This window comes from Dromaius novaehollandiae, chromosome 1 (assembly GCF_036370855.1).
Source record: "Dromaius novaehollandiae isolate bDroNov1 chromosome 1, bDroNov1.hap1, whole genome shotgun sequence".
Taxonomy (NCBI): domain Eukaryota; kingdom Metazoa; phylum Chordata; class Aves; order Casuariiformes; family Dromaiidae; genus Dromaius; species Dromaius novaehollandiae.
Genome location: NC_088098.1, coordinates 119,795,788 through 119,812,882, shown reverse-complemented (window position 1 = coordinate 119,812,882; position 17,095 = coordinate 119,795,788). Strand labels below are relative to the sequence as shown.

The window sequence follows — 17,095 nt, the reverse complement described above, 5'->3', positions numbered from 1 at the left end:
GCCAAATTAATTCCTCACATATCTCTGTCAAAGTCAGTAAACACATGATTAAGGTCTCTCCAGTTTGACTGCAGTCTACATTTATTTTGTATGGGGTCAAATGCATCAGCACTCTCCCCTCCCCAACTAACTTTATGCTTTGTGAAACCACCAGATCCTACGTTATGGAGCACAGACCACGTACGCCAGTGGCTGGAGTGGGCAGTGAAAGAGTATGGTCTCCCAGATGTGGACATCTTGTTGTTCCAGAACATAGATGGGAAGGAGCTGTGTAAAATGACCAAAGATGACTTCCAGAGACTCACTCCAAGCTATAACGCAGATATCCTCCTGTCGCACCTACACTACCTCAGAGAGAGTAAGACAATTTTCTGTAATTTATGGTAGTGACTAGAGTCAATCTGTGGTTGATACCAGTCTTAGATTTAAAGGCATGGATACGCCCCCTGGGTTTTCAAATGTCTCTGTTGCAAGTATTACTGCTCCTAAGAACATTTTAGAGCACCTGATCCAAAGCCTCTTGAGTTTGATGGAGAGATTCCCATTAATTTCACTTGGCTTTCACTCAGGTTCATTGAAGAGATGAGTTAGGGAATATTTCTACATGTCCATCTCAGACAAAAATCCATTTGAACCCTAGCATATTCAACAGCATACTGTAGGAAGAAAATCAAATGGGATTCAGTGCTACTGTTTTTTCTGGTCACATACTCATTTCTTTCTGTTTTAAAGATGAGAATAATAAACAAGAGTGCAAACATTGATTTATAAAGTGAATTCCAGGCATGAATCTAAGGACTCACAGCAGTTTGCTCTACTCTGAATAGGGTCAGGATGATTTCGCTGAATTGAATAAAAGTTCTGTACGTTTATGGAAAAGAAGAACAGCCCCTGAAGTCTAAATCCAAAATATTGTAGTGCATGGCTAGCATTTCAAAGGGGAAGAGGGGGCTAGTGAACTCATGACTTGAGGGCTTTCCTCTAAACTTGAGGAAATTTTGCAGGTTTGCCTCAGTTTAAAGAAGTTAATATGAACATGTTTTTAAAAAAAGAAAACAACAAGCATTGCAACACCAGTGCGGTGCAGTCTTCTCCACACGCACACTGTCAATAATCAGTCAGAAATATTATGCATTTGTAATGTCGAATAAACGAACGCCCTAGTTCAAGCTCCAGTACACACACTGCCCTGCAAACTGCAGCCTGAAACTGACTGTTGGTAGAATCACATTCAAACAATCCTCTCAGGGGAAAGTATGGTTTTAAAAGATAATTCTCATTTTTTTTTTTCATTTTGGTGTTGCTTTTTGTTTTGTTTTGTAGCTCCTCTTCCACATTTGACTTCAGATGATGTTGATAAAGCCTTACAAAACTCTCCACGGTTAATGCATGCTAGAAACACAGGTAATGCTGGCACTGCTCCCATTGCTGTAGGTCATCTTCTAAAAGCACAGGATTCCTGTTTATGCGTTGCTTGCTAAAAATGGAAATGGTAAATCAGGAGGGAGACAAGCATATCCTCTCCTTGCTGTGTGTGTGATTTTATTCACAGACACACAGAAAAAAGGTGAGATCACTTAGGGCCAGATGCTGCAAAATTGCTTCTCCACTGACAAATTCTTGTGTCCTACAAGCAAAGGGGGTCCCTGACAGACAATAATGTGTGGGCTCAAGACCTTTGTCTCTGAGGGCTTCTGTCTCCTTCTGTTCAATTCTATAGTCAGAGCTACGTGATGGATCCCCAAAAAGTCAGTGGGGCTCAGGAATGCTTCAGTGCTTGCCTATGTGCTGTGGGCTGAGCCAAATGGGGACCATATCCCCTCCCATGCAGTATATTATATCATATACTTCAACAAAATTGTTGTTATTAAGGCAGATGGCCCATATCATTTATCAGCTATGATACGGGGCTTATGCTGTAATCTCCATTAAGTCTGATCTGAATGTAGAACAGCTTTTGTTAATGCTCACCCTTCTGTTAAGTTGGCTCAGACAAGTATGGAGTGTAGGCAGGAGAACAATACAATACATGCCTTAAAAGCATCTGTCTTTCAAGATGTAACTTAAAATATTTATGAAAATAAATCAAAGGAAATTTTGTCTTGCTCTAGCAGTTATGCAACAGAGGATGGCATGGAATTATACATATAATACAATATACATGTTGATTAAATATGTTTGAAATATTGCATTATCATGCCTGAGGGTATTAGTTACCTACAGTGACCAGAAATAACAATTATTTATGAGAAATGAAAAAGATAATACAAAGGATAGTGCAAAAGGAAAACAAAAGAAGAAAAACCAAAAGTAGATCAGGGTACCTATTTTCTCTTTTTCATATTTCATGTAGTTTTTCACGGAGAAATAACAGTGAATTTCCTAGCAAAATTAGCTAGATCAGAAGATTTCTTCCAAAGATTAGATGTTTACCATTTAACGTGAAGTTCTACTTTGGGCTCTAGGCCTGCTGGAAACCCCACCAAAAGCAACAGAAACTTTTCCATTGACTTTGATGGGTTTTGGAATAAGCCTTAAGCCGTTTTTAAAAATAGATGGACTCAATGGTCTTTTCCACCTTTGGCTTTCCAGATCCTAATTTGCCAAACAGTTTCCATGCACAGTTATGCAACAGTTGTTCAGCAGTTCCATGTGTTATCTTTTTCTATATGTGAGCACTGACAATGATATTTTGAAATTTCTTTCACTAAAATGAGATCATCTGCATTTCTGTTATTGAGAGTGTGGATAATATCGTACTGATTTTCAGCATAGGAAACATTAACTGTTCTGTGGTCATAAAAACTTTGGAGTGGGGTTTTCAAAGAGCCCTGAAAGGGTTAGGAATGAGCTCCTTTTGAAGTCAGAAGTAATTGCGCAACTAATTCCTTATGACCCTTTTCATATTCCTTGAGATGGTCATTAGAAGTCTGTTAACATAGTTAGAGTGATTTCAATTCCTGAGATAATGAGATACCATTTTCTATATCAAGCTCAATATTTTAAAGTTTTTCGCACTTTCAAGAGAATGAGATTTCAGGGGGGTCTGATCCAAAGCTGAAAGTCTGTGAGAAGGTTCTCACTGACAGCAATAGGCTTTGGCCCAGACCCACAGTCTCTGTTGAGAGTATTACCTGTTTGGGAAGTACATAAGCTAATGAAGAGAAAGCAAAGAAGTTTTATTTCAGAAGACGTGAAACCACCTGTTCAGTTGGAGGCGGTGTGTGTGTGGGGAAGGTGGAACGGGTTTTCTAACCTTGAAAATCCGAACTTGTTTCTCTCCTCCCTTAACCCTGATTTTGCACAGACCTTTATCCAGTAGTTTTGATGGATTTACACAGGTGCAAGGGCTATTGGAATTCATTTATATATATATATAACATTTCTAAGATACAAAATATTTATTCATAAGCTTCATTCAGATACACTACAAGAGGGAAAAATGTGGTCATCAGTGGACTTAGGGACTGTGAAAATGAATCTTCAGGTATTATGTCTCCTTTTTTCTCTGCAGGAGGCGCCACTTTTATTTTTCCAAATACGTCGGTTTATCCAGAAGCAACGCAAAGAATTACAACCAGGCCAGGTATGAATGATGAACACCTTTCATATGCTGTGATCTTACTCATTCCATCTCTTGAAGCATCTCTTTCTCTCTCACCTGTCTCTTTATAAGCAGTAGGCTATGTGCATTTTAAATACACACACTTTTATATATATATATATAATATACATAATTGTGTAGAGTGAGATGATGGAATAGAACAGTTTAATAAGTCTATGTTTGTTCTGCCTCTGTCTCTGTCTTTGAAGCAATGCTATCCAGTGTTAAAAGCACCAGACAGAGAATCAGAAGACCTGAGCTCTATTCACTGGTCTGCTGCATAATCCCAGTGCAGTCACTTTTCAAGGTGCTTCAGTTCCCTGTCTGAAAAATGAGGCCAGAATACAGCCCACCTTTAAAATGCTATTTGAAGTCTATTGAGAAAAAGTACTCTACAAAATCAGGATACTTATTCTCCTGCTATTTACTTTTTATTTGAGGCAAACGAAACTCACAACATCTAATCATAAAAGACAGAAGACTTAATAAGTAAAAACAAGCCATAAGAAAATTCTTATTGCTCAAAAGCATGAAGCCCATGAAAGTATTCGTGCACTGGTTTGTGAAAAGCTAAAGGAAGATGAGGACAGTGCTACAAAGTTAAAAATTTTCTTTACATCACCCTTTACCACTGAGGATGTTGTAAAAATGCTTAGTCTGGACATTTGCTTTTCCAGTAATAAGCACAAGGTACTGTGAGACATCAAGAGGTATTGGAGCAAACGACTAAGTTTAAAGGGAAACCATTACTGAGGCAAAGAGGCACACATCCATGTGTCCGGGAGGGACATGCACTTGAATTGACTGAGCTCTTGTGAAAAGATCCTTTCTCTCACTAAAAAAAGAGCTTTATGAGATAATAAATATTTATCTGTGTTTTATCAATGCTCTAGGGTATAATTCAGGAGAGTAGATACAAATAACTATTTTATGTGTATATATATGCGCATACATCTGTAGATTTGTTAATTGATAATTAGAAAGATAGATAGAGAAACATTTACCAGATCATGCCATGATCAAACTTATCTTGTTTAGTTTCTAGGAAAATAATTATAACATTTGCTCTTCTACTAGAATCATTTGTCTATAACAATGCAGTAATGAATAAACAGGAAACAATTGATCCAATTTATACATTTGGCTTTCACAAGGCATTTGCTAAGGTGCTCCACAGCAATTTACGATAGAAGTTTAAATTAGCATGTCATAAGAAACAAAATATTTTAACAGATCAAGAACTGGCTAACTGACCTGATACCAAGACCAAAAAATGGACAGCTTTAGTCATGGGTGCTTTCACCTGCTGTACCATGATCCATAATTATGAATGGCTGCAAAAAAGGACACAGTGAAATTTGGTATAAAACTCAGAGGTGACATAAGATTTTGACACTACTCAAAACCAAGGATTCCTGTAAAGGAATCCGGAGGGCTTATCTGAGATAAATGAATCAGCAATACGTTAAAAGCTGAAAATACAGGTTGATAAATGCAAAATAAGGCACAAGTTATTTGCATATCTTGCTGATCTCAAATTAACCCTCTTAATTCATGAAAAAAAGAACTAAACACAGGCATCTTTATTTATGGCACAATGAAAGCCACTGCTCAGTAGCTGTCTAAACTGAAAAAAGTAAACAAATGAAGATATGTGAGAAACAGGGCGGCGGGTGATATCAGAAATCTGATTGTGCTGCTAAATAAATCAGCAGTGCGGCCTTGTGTGGAAGGCTGTGTGAATCATCCCTATTTGGAAAGGCCATGTGCAGAATTAGGATCATGGAGCTAGCTGTGGGAATATGAAAAATCTTCCAAGCATGTTGAGAGATACAAAAGTTTGAAATTGTTCATCTCAGAGAGGGTCTGGGGATGAAGAAACATGATCCAATTATCGAAATAAAGAGTGGCACAGGGTACTTGCTTGGTCTGTTTCTCAGTATTAGACAAAACGATATTCAAAAAAAATGAGAAGACATTTTCACGAAACATATAAAGAGACTGGCATTCATGGTCACATGTTATTGTGGAACCCAGGAGCTTTGAACAATTCAAAGGAATCTGGTCAAGAATATGGATAAGAAGATTAAGCACAGTTATAATAATAATTACCAGCTATGAAACATAAAACTGGATGCCCAAAGCTTTCACTAGTTTCTAACTAATAAACATGTAACATAAGACCAGACATATAACCATAAAAACCTGAGTCTCCTATAGGAAATGATTATCTCAGCCAAGAGTATTTCAGGCAAAAACTAGAATGAGTCTGTTGTAAAAGAATACTGTTTCAGGGGTATGTTTCTAGTAGAATTGAACAAAAATTGGATTTTTTTATCCCATGAGAAATTCCATGATCTCAGTGTTTGTGTTATCTTGACTTGTGATGGAAAAATAAAATATTGGTTTTCTCTGAAGTAAAGGGTTCGAAAAAATCCCATATCAGATATGGTGAACTGTTTCATTTCAGCATTTCTTACCAAAATAAAAAATCTCAACATTTACAAAACAAAATTCTTCATGTCAACATTAAAAGCATCTTCCTATATGGCCAAAATAACTTATGGGAGTTGTAGTTTGGATATAGGGTGTCCTTATTCTTCTGTGTAGGTTGATGTATCCTAATTATTCTAATTAAACCTTTTCTGTGATAAACCATCATCTGCCTTCCAATGCATTATTTTTTTTTATCTTTTACGACAGAGAGTTGTCAAACATCTGTAAGGTCAGCATTTTCATTCAAAAAAGAAAAGATTTTTGCAAAAATTAAGGTTTTTGTCAATAAACTATTTTGCTGGATTATTTCTTGGCCTTCCTTTCAGTCAAACATCATATTTCAACTAGACTGCAAAGAAGCTTTTCCATAACAAAGCTCCATTCATCTAAGAGCAATAGCAGACCCTGGAGACAATCACTTGATAACATGAAAAAGGTCAAAAATGTGTGTGTGGGTGTGTGTGTAGGGGGATAAGTAATGTTAACGGGCTATTAGCCAAATCCTGGGATGCAATTTCGGAGAAAGTAATTAAGCATTGCCATTGCTGAGGCACTACAATAGAAAACAGGAAATGAGTGAGGCTCCTAAAGAATTGGAATGACAAAGGTGTATTTCTTCAGTCACCTTTACAATAGAACATGAGGTTTTTGCAAGCTGAAAGTAATACAATGAAGTTATCAGGAGCTCAGGAAGACCTAATATGGGTTTGTCTACATGTCTCATCAAACAGGAGCATTCCCATCAGAGATCTGTCCAAAATAAGGACATGTTGTACTAATATCTCATGAATAAGAACAGGTCTGCTTATCTAGGAGAGCAGCATGTTTATCCAGACACAATCCTGAACTAAGAATGAAGTTGGAATTTTGTACTATTTCAAGCAAGGCTGATTACTGGATTTTTCTTTTAATGGAGAGGGTGTAGCCAGAAAACCATTTTATGATATGTTGAGTTAAAAGGCAAAATAGTTTTCTCACAGTACTAAATTTGTACCAAATGGATTTTGGAGCTGCAAGTGCCACCAAGTACAAGCCTACAGCACCATGCAGCCCTCCCAGTATGCAGATCTCTAGTAATTTACAGATCCACAATGAGAAGAGAAGAGAAGAGAAGAGAAGAGAAGAGAAGAGAAGAGAAGAGAAGAGAAGAGAAGAGAAGAGTTGTATAGCATAATGACAAGCACATATGTGCTAAGTGATTCTTTTTCCATGTTTATCCCACTTTGTCTGTAGCCTTTCTGGGCAGAAAATGGAAAGACTGGAAGCAACAAAATATATTCTTAATATCACCAGTGCCTCCCATTTGCCTTGCTCATCATGAAGGCAGAGATTTGGCCAGGCAAGGCGGGGATGGACAGGGTGTGTGCTGGCCCTCCAGAAAGCTTCAGGAGACTGCAGCACTTAGGCCAGTTTAGAAGGGCACAAGGCTGTTTGAAGCTCAGGGCTGAGAGAAGAGCACTGTCCTGCAATCCACCTCACGACTGAACCCCACCCCCCTGTACAGACAGAACTTGGACACCTCCAGAAATGTGGCCAAAATCCTTCTGAATTTTCTTCCTAGATGACAAAGCCTTCAGGCCAGGGGCCAGTGAGTCTCTAACTACATGAATTAATAGCATGTGTTGATCTCAGCCTGGTGAGGACATCTGCATATTACAACAATTCACCCAGTAAATCACTGCATGCAAATATTCCACTCAGAGATGAGCATTTGTGCAGTTCATGTTATTTTCTCCAAGTTTCTGAAAGAGAAGGATCTGGAAAAAAATCAGGCATAAAAAGGACACCAGTTATTTAAATATGATACTAAGATAAAATGCGTATCTCAGCAAAAGCAAAGTTTTTGAAGTGTAAAATTCCAGCAGACAACTGTGGTGGTAGTGCCAGTCTGCTCTTCAAGCCAAACAGACTAAATAAATTAAAGGCAATTCGGCTGTGAATTTCACATTAAAATTTGTTTCCATTCCATACTCCTACTCATAATGTCTGAAAATGGGCAGAGATACATGTCATGCACAGAGCCAGTCTGTGACTGGTTCTGTACTTCCTACCTTATTTAATTTTCAAACACCGTTACTAAAACAAAGCACAAGCACTGTCAAGAAAGTGTCATTAACTAGTGCCTGCACTGATTTAATTCTACTACGTGTGTACCGCTACCTTCCTGAGATCTCAGGGCAGGCTTGATAAGTCTATCATCTTGGCAGCAATAGTAGCTCATGTGTTAAAGCCAGTCACAGAAAAGCACAAGCAACCGCAAAAGATTTCAAAGAGTAAACCAAACTTTTGAATTTTCTTCATGATCTTTATGAAGAAATCTTTATGCTTTATTTTCTACATTTTTATATGCTAAAACATTTAATTGAAATAGAGGTAATGAGTAAATGAAATACAAAGACAAATGAAATTTTAGATACATAAAATTAGGAAACTTGTCCCAAGAAGCAAAAAGGCACATTTAAATAGATGGAGCAGGAGAAAACTATCCACTTTTGGGGAGAAAGATGAGAAGATAGGAATGAAAAAGTCTAGGGGAAAAGCAAGCTTAAAGAATACAAAGATATCTTACCATAGTTGAACACTGAAGCATGTTCACTGTTGTGGTGTGTTATGTTTCTAGAGATCTGTAAGGATACTCTGGTGGGGGAGGAGGGGGAAGGAAAAAGAATTATTAACAATTTGAAATGACTAGTAGAAGAGAAACAAGTGGGAATGGTCAAGTGCAGCAACCAATTATCTAAAAAAAATCAGATTCTGAAGTATGAGAATTAGACCAGAGGGTACGTCTGAGGAAGACAGTGCATGCAGATATGAAGAATAATGTCAAAGAGAGACTATAACAAAGGTACATGCAGGCAGTGAGAGCTGGTGTGAGCACAAAGAATTTACAATACTGGTTTAGTGAAATACCCAGCAGACAAAAAAAGAGACTGTGTTGTCTCACATATCTTTGCCTATGAGCCAGTGGCAGAAAAGTAAACTCTTAACACAAGCTATATGCTTGGATTAATGTCAAGGGATGCACCAACAAACTAGGAAAGAATGGCATAATAAATGAACTAGTCTGTCCTCTTAAAATATTATTACATACTGAGATTGGGAGGAAATGTTATATAGTTTATGCTTATTCCACGCTCTTACCTCTAGGGAGACTTTCCCTGCGAAGCAGTAGCATGAATTGTCCACAACATGCATCTTGTTCCTTGGCATCCTTGGCTGAGGAAGGGAGCCAAAGGGAGGACTTAGCGTTTGGAAATGATGGACAGCTCTGAAGTATTTCTGCCAGCTACTTCAGACTATTTTAGACATTCAACAAGAGTAGGCACCTCCAAAGAGCAAGGCAGGACACCTAAATGAGGTGTACAGATTTAAATAGGGTCCTCTCTTTGGTTTAAAAGTGAGGTGACAGTAAATGACACCTGAGGACATAGCTGAGAGAGCAGGAGAGGATATACAGAGTAAGCTGGAGGGGAATAGGTCAGTAAGGGCAATATGGCACTATTATTAGAGACTGTGATAACAGGTTTGACAAGGAGTATCCTTCCAATTTCAGTGACACTTTATGCCATATATGCATGAAGCAATGTATTTTTTCTTCACAGACTTGCCTTATGAGCAAGCCAGGAGATCAGCATGGACAAGTCACAGCCACCCCACTCCTCAGTCAAAAGGTAAAGAGTCTGCTTAGATCTAGCCTGCGAGCCCAGTGCATATCGCATGCGACCTGGGTAGACAGAACTGAATTGAGAGCAGCTACCTCGACTCTGTTTTGGAGGATTTTTACCTGTGCCTGGAAAGCCTGTTAGCTGTGTATATGCAATGCTGGGTGGAGTTGCTGGGGGACAGCCACATCCTTCTGGGTGAACTCAGACCCGTTTTCATCAGAGACAACTTCATCACATCCATGACCATATAGTCTTATAGAGCTAAGTCCTATTGTGACCATCACTGAGTGATGAGCACCAGGAGTGCCAGGCCTGTAGTCTGTAACAGCTTTGGTAAACAACTTCCAAACTAGAAAAATAACTGCATGGATTTTTCCATTTTCAGCTACTCAGCCATCATCCTCAACAGTGCCCAAAACAGAAGACCAGCGTCCTCAGTTAGGTAGGTATGTTTTTTTTTTAAGTTATGTCTTTGTTGAACATGATCAGAAGGACAATTCTCACCTACCAAGTGGAAGCCAATAGCAAGATCTGATTCAGACCATGTGTGAAATCTCCAGCTGGGAACGAGGAAATCCCCAGATATGTATGAGTTGACTATATAGCTGGATCCCAGAGGGAGGCTCCTGTGGCCATTGAAATTCACTTTTAGTAATGTTTAATGGCAATGACAGCCTCACAGAGTGAAAACACTATTAAACAAAGTATCTATGTACAGTTTAGGTTTGCAAAGCTGGAAGATAAGTATGTTAAAGGATCGTATACTCCACAGTAGCTGAATACAAATACTAGTAGCTGAAACATTTGCATGAGCAAAGAGATAACAATGGATTACATCCCACCTATTTGAATTTTACATCTTGGGCTCCTGAAATATAAGAGGAAAATTAGAAGGATTCCCAGTGTGTTGGGAAACTATGAGGAGAAAGTAGAGGTTTGTTGGATTAAAGGCTAGTGTCTTTGAAAGATGGGTGCATTTTTTGGTTTCACAGCAGTTAATCCATGGGGTAGGACCTAACTCCGTATTAGGAATTGTCTTGTGTCTTGGAAAAGTAGCTAGAAAGCACTCCAGAGATTCTGAGCCTGTTTTTCTCAGATGGATTTCAAATCATAATTCTGTTTTTTTTAATAGCTAAATAAAACAGTGCACATGACTACATCTCATTAACTTGAACTACTTATATGTGTGCTGTTCGGGAAGTATTATACTGCTGTTTGCCCAAATAGCATTTCTTCATTTTATCTAATCTGGCCTCCCAACCATGAGAGGCTTTCAAAAAATATATTGATGATTTATGTATGTCCTTAGGATCATTTAGTAGCTGTGTGTGAGCAGCACAGATTATTTAAATGTATAAGGAATGTAACCTGATTATCTCCTTGGCTGTAAAACTGGCAGCCGTTTGAGAGCAGCTGGAGAGGAGGCAGCCCAGAGACAGAGTTGTTTGGTGAGGTACTCTGGGCCATGCTTCTGTCCCGTTGTTTTGGCTTTCATACTTATGTCACAATCTTTCCTTTTTCCTGTTGTATTTTAATTCAGGCTAAAAAATTGTTCATTTCCAGAGGGAATTCCATGAGGAAAACATTGAGATGCTCTGGGATTTGCGTGACTGACACAAGCTCTTTTGAAAACCCTTGTTGCAAGGTTAAAACAGGGAATCCCTTACTGTACTCCAATTACAAAAGAGAAAAAAACCCAACCCCAATGCCCCTTACTAGGTTTCCCCTCCACTCCAGCTCCTGCCATGTGCTTGTCCAGTAGCCCTCCCCTATCGCACCCCCTGCTGCTATTTCAAAGAGTCCTTTGGTAAATGAGGGGCTTACCTGCCAGGAAATGAGATAAGGAAGGGTAGAAGGTGAGTGAAATGCCCCTTTTTCTGTTAAAAGCTTCAGAGAATTTCCAAACTCATCCCCTTTCCTTGTGTTGGATTGGTAATGCTGTGCCAGATGCTCTTCCTTCTCCCCACCTGGGTCTTCATCTTTCAGCCTGCTGCAAGGGCTAGGCTAGGCAGGGAGCTCAAGCGGCAGATGTCACAGCTCGCAGGGCTCCGCCAGACCCAGCTTGTGTCAACATGTGCGCACCCGTCAGCTGTGCAAAGAGCATCATGGTATCTTTCTCAAATAGCGCTAAAATATTAGTCTAAAAATGACAAATACATCTAGATACATTTAAAATATTTGATGATACTAAAATATTTGATGATATTGTTACATCATTTTAAATCTTTCTTTCAAAATATTGTAGATCCCTATCAGATTCTTGGACCAACCAGCAGCCGTCTTGCAAATCCAGGTGAGAAGGGTTTTTGCTGATTTGGGAGGATTTTTCTTCTCTGACAGTATCCCTGCTCGAGGTTTAATGCCAGATGCTGCAGGTGAAGCAACCATTCTCCCGACACTTCGGTACGAGCCAGTGGGAGCTGATGTTACCCAGTGTGTTGCAGGATTTGGTTTCTAAATTACACAAGAGTGGGACAGAGCTCACAGATTAAGGCACATAAATTCAGTTATCTATACACAGGTGTCCACACATGCGCTAGATGTCTTAGCTCCCATGATATTCATTGCAGATGCAGTTAATATAGCTCTCAATAGAGAGCAATACGTCTCATCCTAGAGTAGATAGTTACATGCAGTCAGTCAAATAACCTGTTAGATTCCAGTAACCATATTGATGGGGTTCACTTCAGCTGCCTAGACACAATCATCTGGTGTTTTCTTAAGTGCTAGAACACACTCCATCTGGCTTCCAGTACCCCTCCGGAAGGCCATGGGTCTTTTACTGCTCCTCTATCATGTGTCCCAGACTTTGTTAACCCACAATACAATGCCATACTGACCTTGACAAATGCAGTCATTTTTGGATGAATAACCAAAACTAGCAAAAGTAGATAGGGAAAATCAGGAAAGCAGAATCTAGTTGCAAAGAAATAGTTGGGTTAGACACCTCAAAAATGTTCTCCCACTTTAAAAGGAAGGTGAAAGTTCCAGGTGAAACCAGAAAGCGCTGATAGACTAGCATCGCCGTTACAGTTACTCTACTGGGCACATTCTGGACAGTGGTCTGTAGCATATTTTAGCTGAAGACAAGAAATCTTCCTGATGAGTTAGTAACAGTGATTGTGAACTGTGCAGATTTCATTGTATTGCTCTGAGTCCGCAGTACACGCTGTGGCCATACGCTGTAATCAAACTCATAATCTGCCACAATAGATTGACATTGTATATGCCACTTCCTATTTTCCTCTCTTTAACAGCCAAAGGGTACAGTGTTCCTTGTTCCAAACTATAGGTCCCTCCACTCCCCAGTAAAAACGTTTCACAACTTCATGGCCTTTGCAGGTATTGAATTGCCAGAATACCTCTCCATTTCATTTTGCTTTATCCCAAGTGACATCAAGCACCATCCTCGATTAGCTTAATTTTCAAACAGTTTTGCATTGCATAGCAAAGCAGTTAAATAAGTATTAAGAGTGGGAATGACTAAAGGAGGCGGTTTCCAGGTGACACTGATGGTAATTGGAAGTGGGGGCCTAACTCACTTTAATTTGTTCACAAGTCCCAGGTTTTTTGCAGTTTTGACAAGTGTCCATTTGGTAGCTTGTGCCTTCATTACTGTCAAAAACACTAAAATGATCTGGATTGGGATACGTTTTTAACAGTTGGGTATGGAATTTCTACACACCATCGTTCCTGTACTTTAACATGTTTTGTGTGTTTATAAATTGGTGGAATTACTCTCTCATTAAAAGGAAATTGACAGCAACCATTTATTTTCGTAGGACTATATATTACATTTGGAAGGCAAGTGTTTATGTTAGAACATATGTTGGATTGCTTATTCAAAATTTTGTGTTTTGTCCAGTGCTGAACTGTTTATTGATTTTTCAAAGGCTAATCCTCTTGTTATGTTTCGTGTATTAAAACTTGCATGCCTTGCTCATACCACGGATTCTTTTGTTTGTTTGTTTATTTAACGCATGTTAATGGAACAGAAGAAATTCATTAAGAACAGTTTGAATAAATACAATTTAAACAAGTAGAGGTTTCAGTTGCACTGAAGTATAAACCGCTAATGGATTTCAGATGCTACTCTAGCTTGATATTATAATTCACCCTTATAAGCTTTCTAAAGAAAAGCTTGTTTATTATACCCATATATCTGTTAAAAAAAATCCAATTCCTGGTCAGAGATGTACTTAGAAGTTAGCACATACAAGCTGGTTGGCAAATTCTGCTGACATTGTGCTTGTGAAACAGATTGCCTTGCAAGCTGCTTCAGCTGTATTTTGCATCGTATCAGCGCTGCTTTATTAAGAAATGCTAAGCTTTTTACATGAATATCAGTGGCAAGGCCCTTCTGGATCTACTGTCAATTGCCTAAAATGGTCAAATTTTATTCCTATAATGCTGGGCAGAACACTTCTGCAAAGTTGACAGCAGCCTAATTGTTTTCTTTCTAAGATGAAATTGGCAGAGCGGGGAGAAAAAAATCCATTAACGGCATTTTGTCTTAACTTCAGTAGTCATTTAAACTTTTGTTTGACACAGAACAATGACAAGAATGTATTTTGTGGACCTTTTCACTGTTCTTGCAAATGTTTTGCCCTATGGTTGTATGCAGTGCAACAGCAAGCTAATAAGTTTCCGTTCTACATTTCCCCAAATGCTGCAAAAGGGTGATATGGTTTGGCATGGGTCCAGCTTTCTCTAAACTTCTCCATTTTGTGTAGGCTTATTCCATAGCAGAGAACATTTAGTTGCAACATAATGCTATGAGAACGAGCAAAATGTTACGCAAGGGAAAGCTGTTTGTCCTGAACTTTAGAGATTAGTTTCCTAAATGAGCACTGTATTATTTCCCCATCAATTGTCTACACTGAATGACATTAGGTAACTATTAAATCTCCGTGTAATGGCATTCTGCCACTCAAATTGGGGAATACATGACACATTACCATTATCTCTGCTCTTCAGGATTTCATGAGATGGGGCTAGGAGAAAAGGGACTAGTCAGAGTAAGAAGCAGGAACCGATATTGCAACATTTCCTAATAGGGTCTATGTGAGAGCCTGGAAGAATTGATGTCTTAACATTATTAGTCACTAGTCCTGACATTTCTATTTCGTTTCCCCCGCAGGGAGCGGGCAGATACAGCTATGGCAGTTCCTGCTGGAGCTCCTCTCGGACAGCTCCAACTCCAACTGCATCACCTGGGAGGGCACCAACGGGGAGTTCAAGATGACTGACCCCGACGAAGTGGCTCGGCGCTGGGGGGAGCGGAAAAGCAAGCCTAACATGAACTATGACAAACTCAGCCGTGCGCTGCGCTACTACTATGATAAAAATATTATGACTAAAGTTCATGGTAAGCGCTATGCCTACAAATTTGACTTCCATGGGATTGCTCAGGCCCTCCAGCCTCATCCTCCAGAGTCGTCCATGTACAAATACCCATCAGACCTCCCCTACATGAGCTCCTATCACACACACCCTCAGAAGATGAACTTTGTAGCTCCCCATCCCCCTGCCTTGCCTGTAACCTCGTCCAGCTTTTTCGCTGCCCCTAATCCATACTGGAATTCACCAACTGGAGGTATCTACCCCAATACCAGGCTGCCAGCTGCTCACATGCCTTCTCATCTTGGCACCTACTACTAAGTGGGGAAAAAAAGAATCCCCAAAAAAGCTAACAAAGACACTTCTCAGGGGGATACAGTCCCCAGTGAATTGCAATGAACTCTATTGGAATACACGACTTAAAAGTGCCTAAAGAGACAAGTGAAGGTTTGGCTGGGAAAAAACATGTTAAAAAAAGATGTCAAAAAGACTCTTTGTAGTGTAGATTTAAAGGAGATATTCCAGAAGTATAAAGATAGTAAGATGTAATGTATATGGGTGTCGACTCTGTGGACCAAACAACAATAGACTGTTGTAGGTAAAAGCATGAAATGGTAAGGAAAACCTACAAAAGCTAATGGTCTTAAAAAGTTGATAAGCTTATGTGTAAAGTTTGATATCTTGCTAATGCAAAACTGGGACTATACTACAGCAATATAAGGATAAGTCTATAGTGACCTAACATACAATATATGAATCATTACAAAAGAGGGGGAAAAAAGGAAAAAAAAAGAAACTACCTGTATTTAAAAAATAAAAACATATCAACAAAAGAGACTGGTTTAGCATGGAAGCTGATTTGGAATATAAAAGCATTGTTTTGGTTAAAATCAAATGCATTCCATTCTTTGGAGAGTTATCAGCTACTCAAACTGTGAAGACAATCCAAACTCTAAGATTCCTTGACAGTATTATCAGAACCCTGAGCCAAACATTGGAAATGAGAATGTGCTGAAGGGCAAGTGTATGATTGTAGATCAAAGGCCTGCACCTGATAGACAAAGCAGAGTGGAAAAAGAGGAGGATGAAGGTGGTGAGAATGGGAGAAAAGGAACTTCTTTACCAGTAAAGACTGAAGAGACTGAAAACTTAGCAGTGTTGGGACTAAGAAGAAATACTTGTTTGGACTTGTGAAACATTTTGCTCAGTATCATACCATTCCCAGTATTACAGGAGGAACAGACTTGATTTTATAGTAATTAAAAAAAAAAGTGGAAACAAGGAAAAACAGAAGAATTCAGAAATCAGAATATGCATCTCTTGGAAAAAAAAAAGTGAAACTGGAATTGTGTTTGATATTTAAAAGTTACCAGTTAGAACCTCATCATTATTAAGGGAGTTTGTAAGAGACAACCCTTGACTGCCAAAATCAGAAATCATCAAAGTATTTTTGTTAGGCGGGCGCCAGTTTTTCTTTATTGAGTCGCGAACGCTGTGCGTTTGTCAGAATGAAGTATACAAGTCAATGTTATTTTTTCCTTTTTATATAATTATTATATAACTTATGCATTTATACACTACGAGTTGATCTCGGCCAACCAAAGACACAAAAAAGGGACAATCAAAAATATTGTGGCCTTGAATTTTAACTCTGTATGCTTAATGTTTACATTATGAACGTATTAGTACTTAGAATGCAGAATGTATGTAATAAAATAAGCTTGGCCTAGCATGGCAATTCGGATTGACACTGTAGTTTGCATTTGCATTTTTAGTACCTAACATGACTATCAGACCTTCTTCCTACAAAGTTAAAATATGTTAAGCATTTTGTTTTAAAGTTTGTTGTGTTTTGTGAGATCTGACAATTATGAAAATGTAGGACCAAATTGCACTGCTTAGCATGAGTTTAATGTAGACAGGTGCTGTTTATCTTCTTTTCCACACAGTTCTGCTAAAATACTTGCAACTCTTCTCTGCAGTGCCTTGC

At 38.8% G+C, this 17,095-nt stretch overlaps 1 protein-coding gene across 14 annotated transcripts in view; it reads left to right on the top strand.

Annotated features, from left to right (window-relative positions):
- The window catches only part of ERG (ETS transcription factor ERG), a 148,871-nt gene extending 132,016 nt beyond the window's left edge, over positions 1 to 16,855 (top strand). For 13 of the 14 annotated variants that reach the window (XM_026121573.2, XM_026121572.2, XM_026121581.2 and 10 more), the window contains 7 exons: positions 155 to 358; positions 1,324 to 1,404; positions 3,515 to 3,586; positions 9,703 to 9,771; positions 10,151 to 10,207; positions 12,011 to 12,058; positions 14,906 to 16,855. In XM_026121573.2, coding sequence (XP_025977358.1) covers positions 155 to 358; positions 1,324 to 1,404; positions 3,515 to 3,586; positions 9,703 to 9,771; positions 10,151 to 10,207; positions 12,011 to 12,058; positions 14,906 to 15,426 — 1,052 coding nt within the window. In that variant the 3' untranslated portion in view covers positions 15,427 to 16,855. The remainder of the gene's footprint in view (positions 1 to 154; positions 359 to 1,323; positions 1,405 to 3,514; positions 3,587 to 9,702; positions 9,772 to 10,150; positions 10,208 to 12,010; positions 12,059 to 14,905) is intronic. The other variant, XM_064525082.1, reaches the window with a different exon arrangement.
- Positions 16,856 to 17,095: the final 240 nt, after the last annotated feature.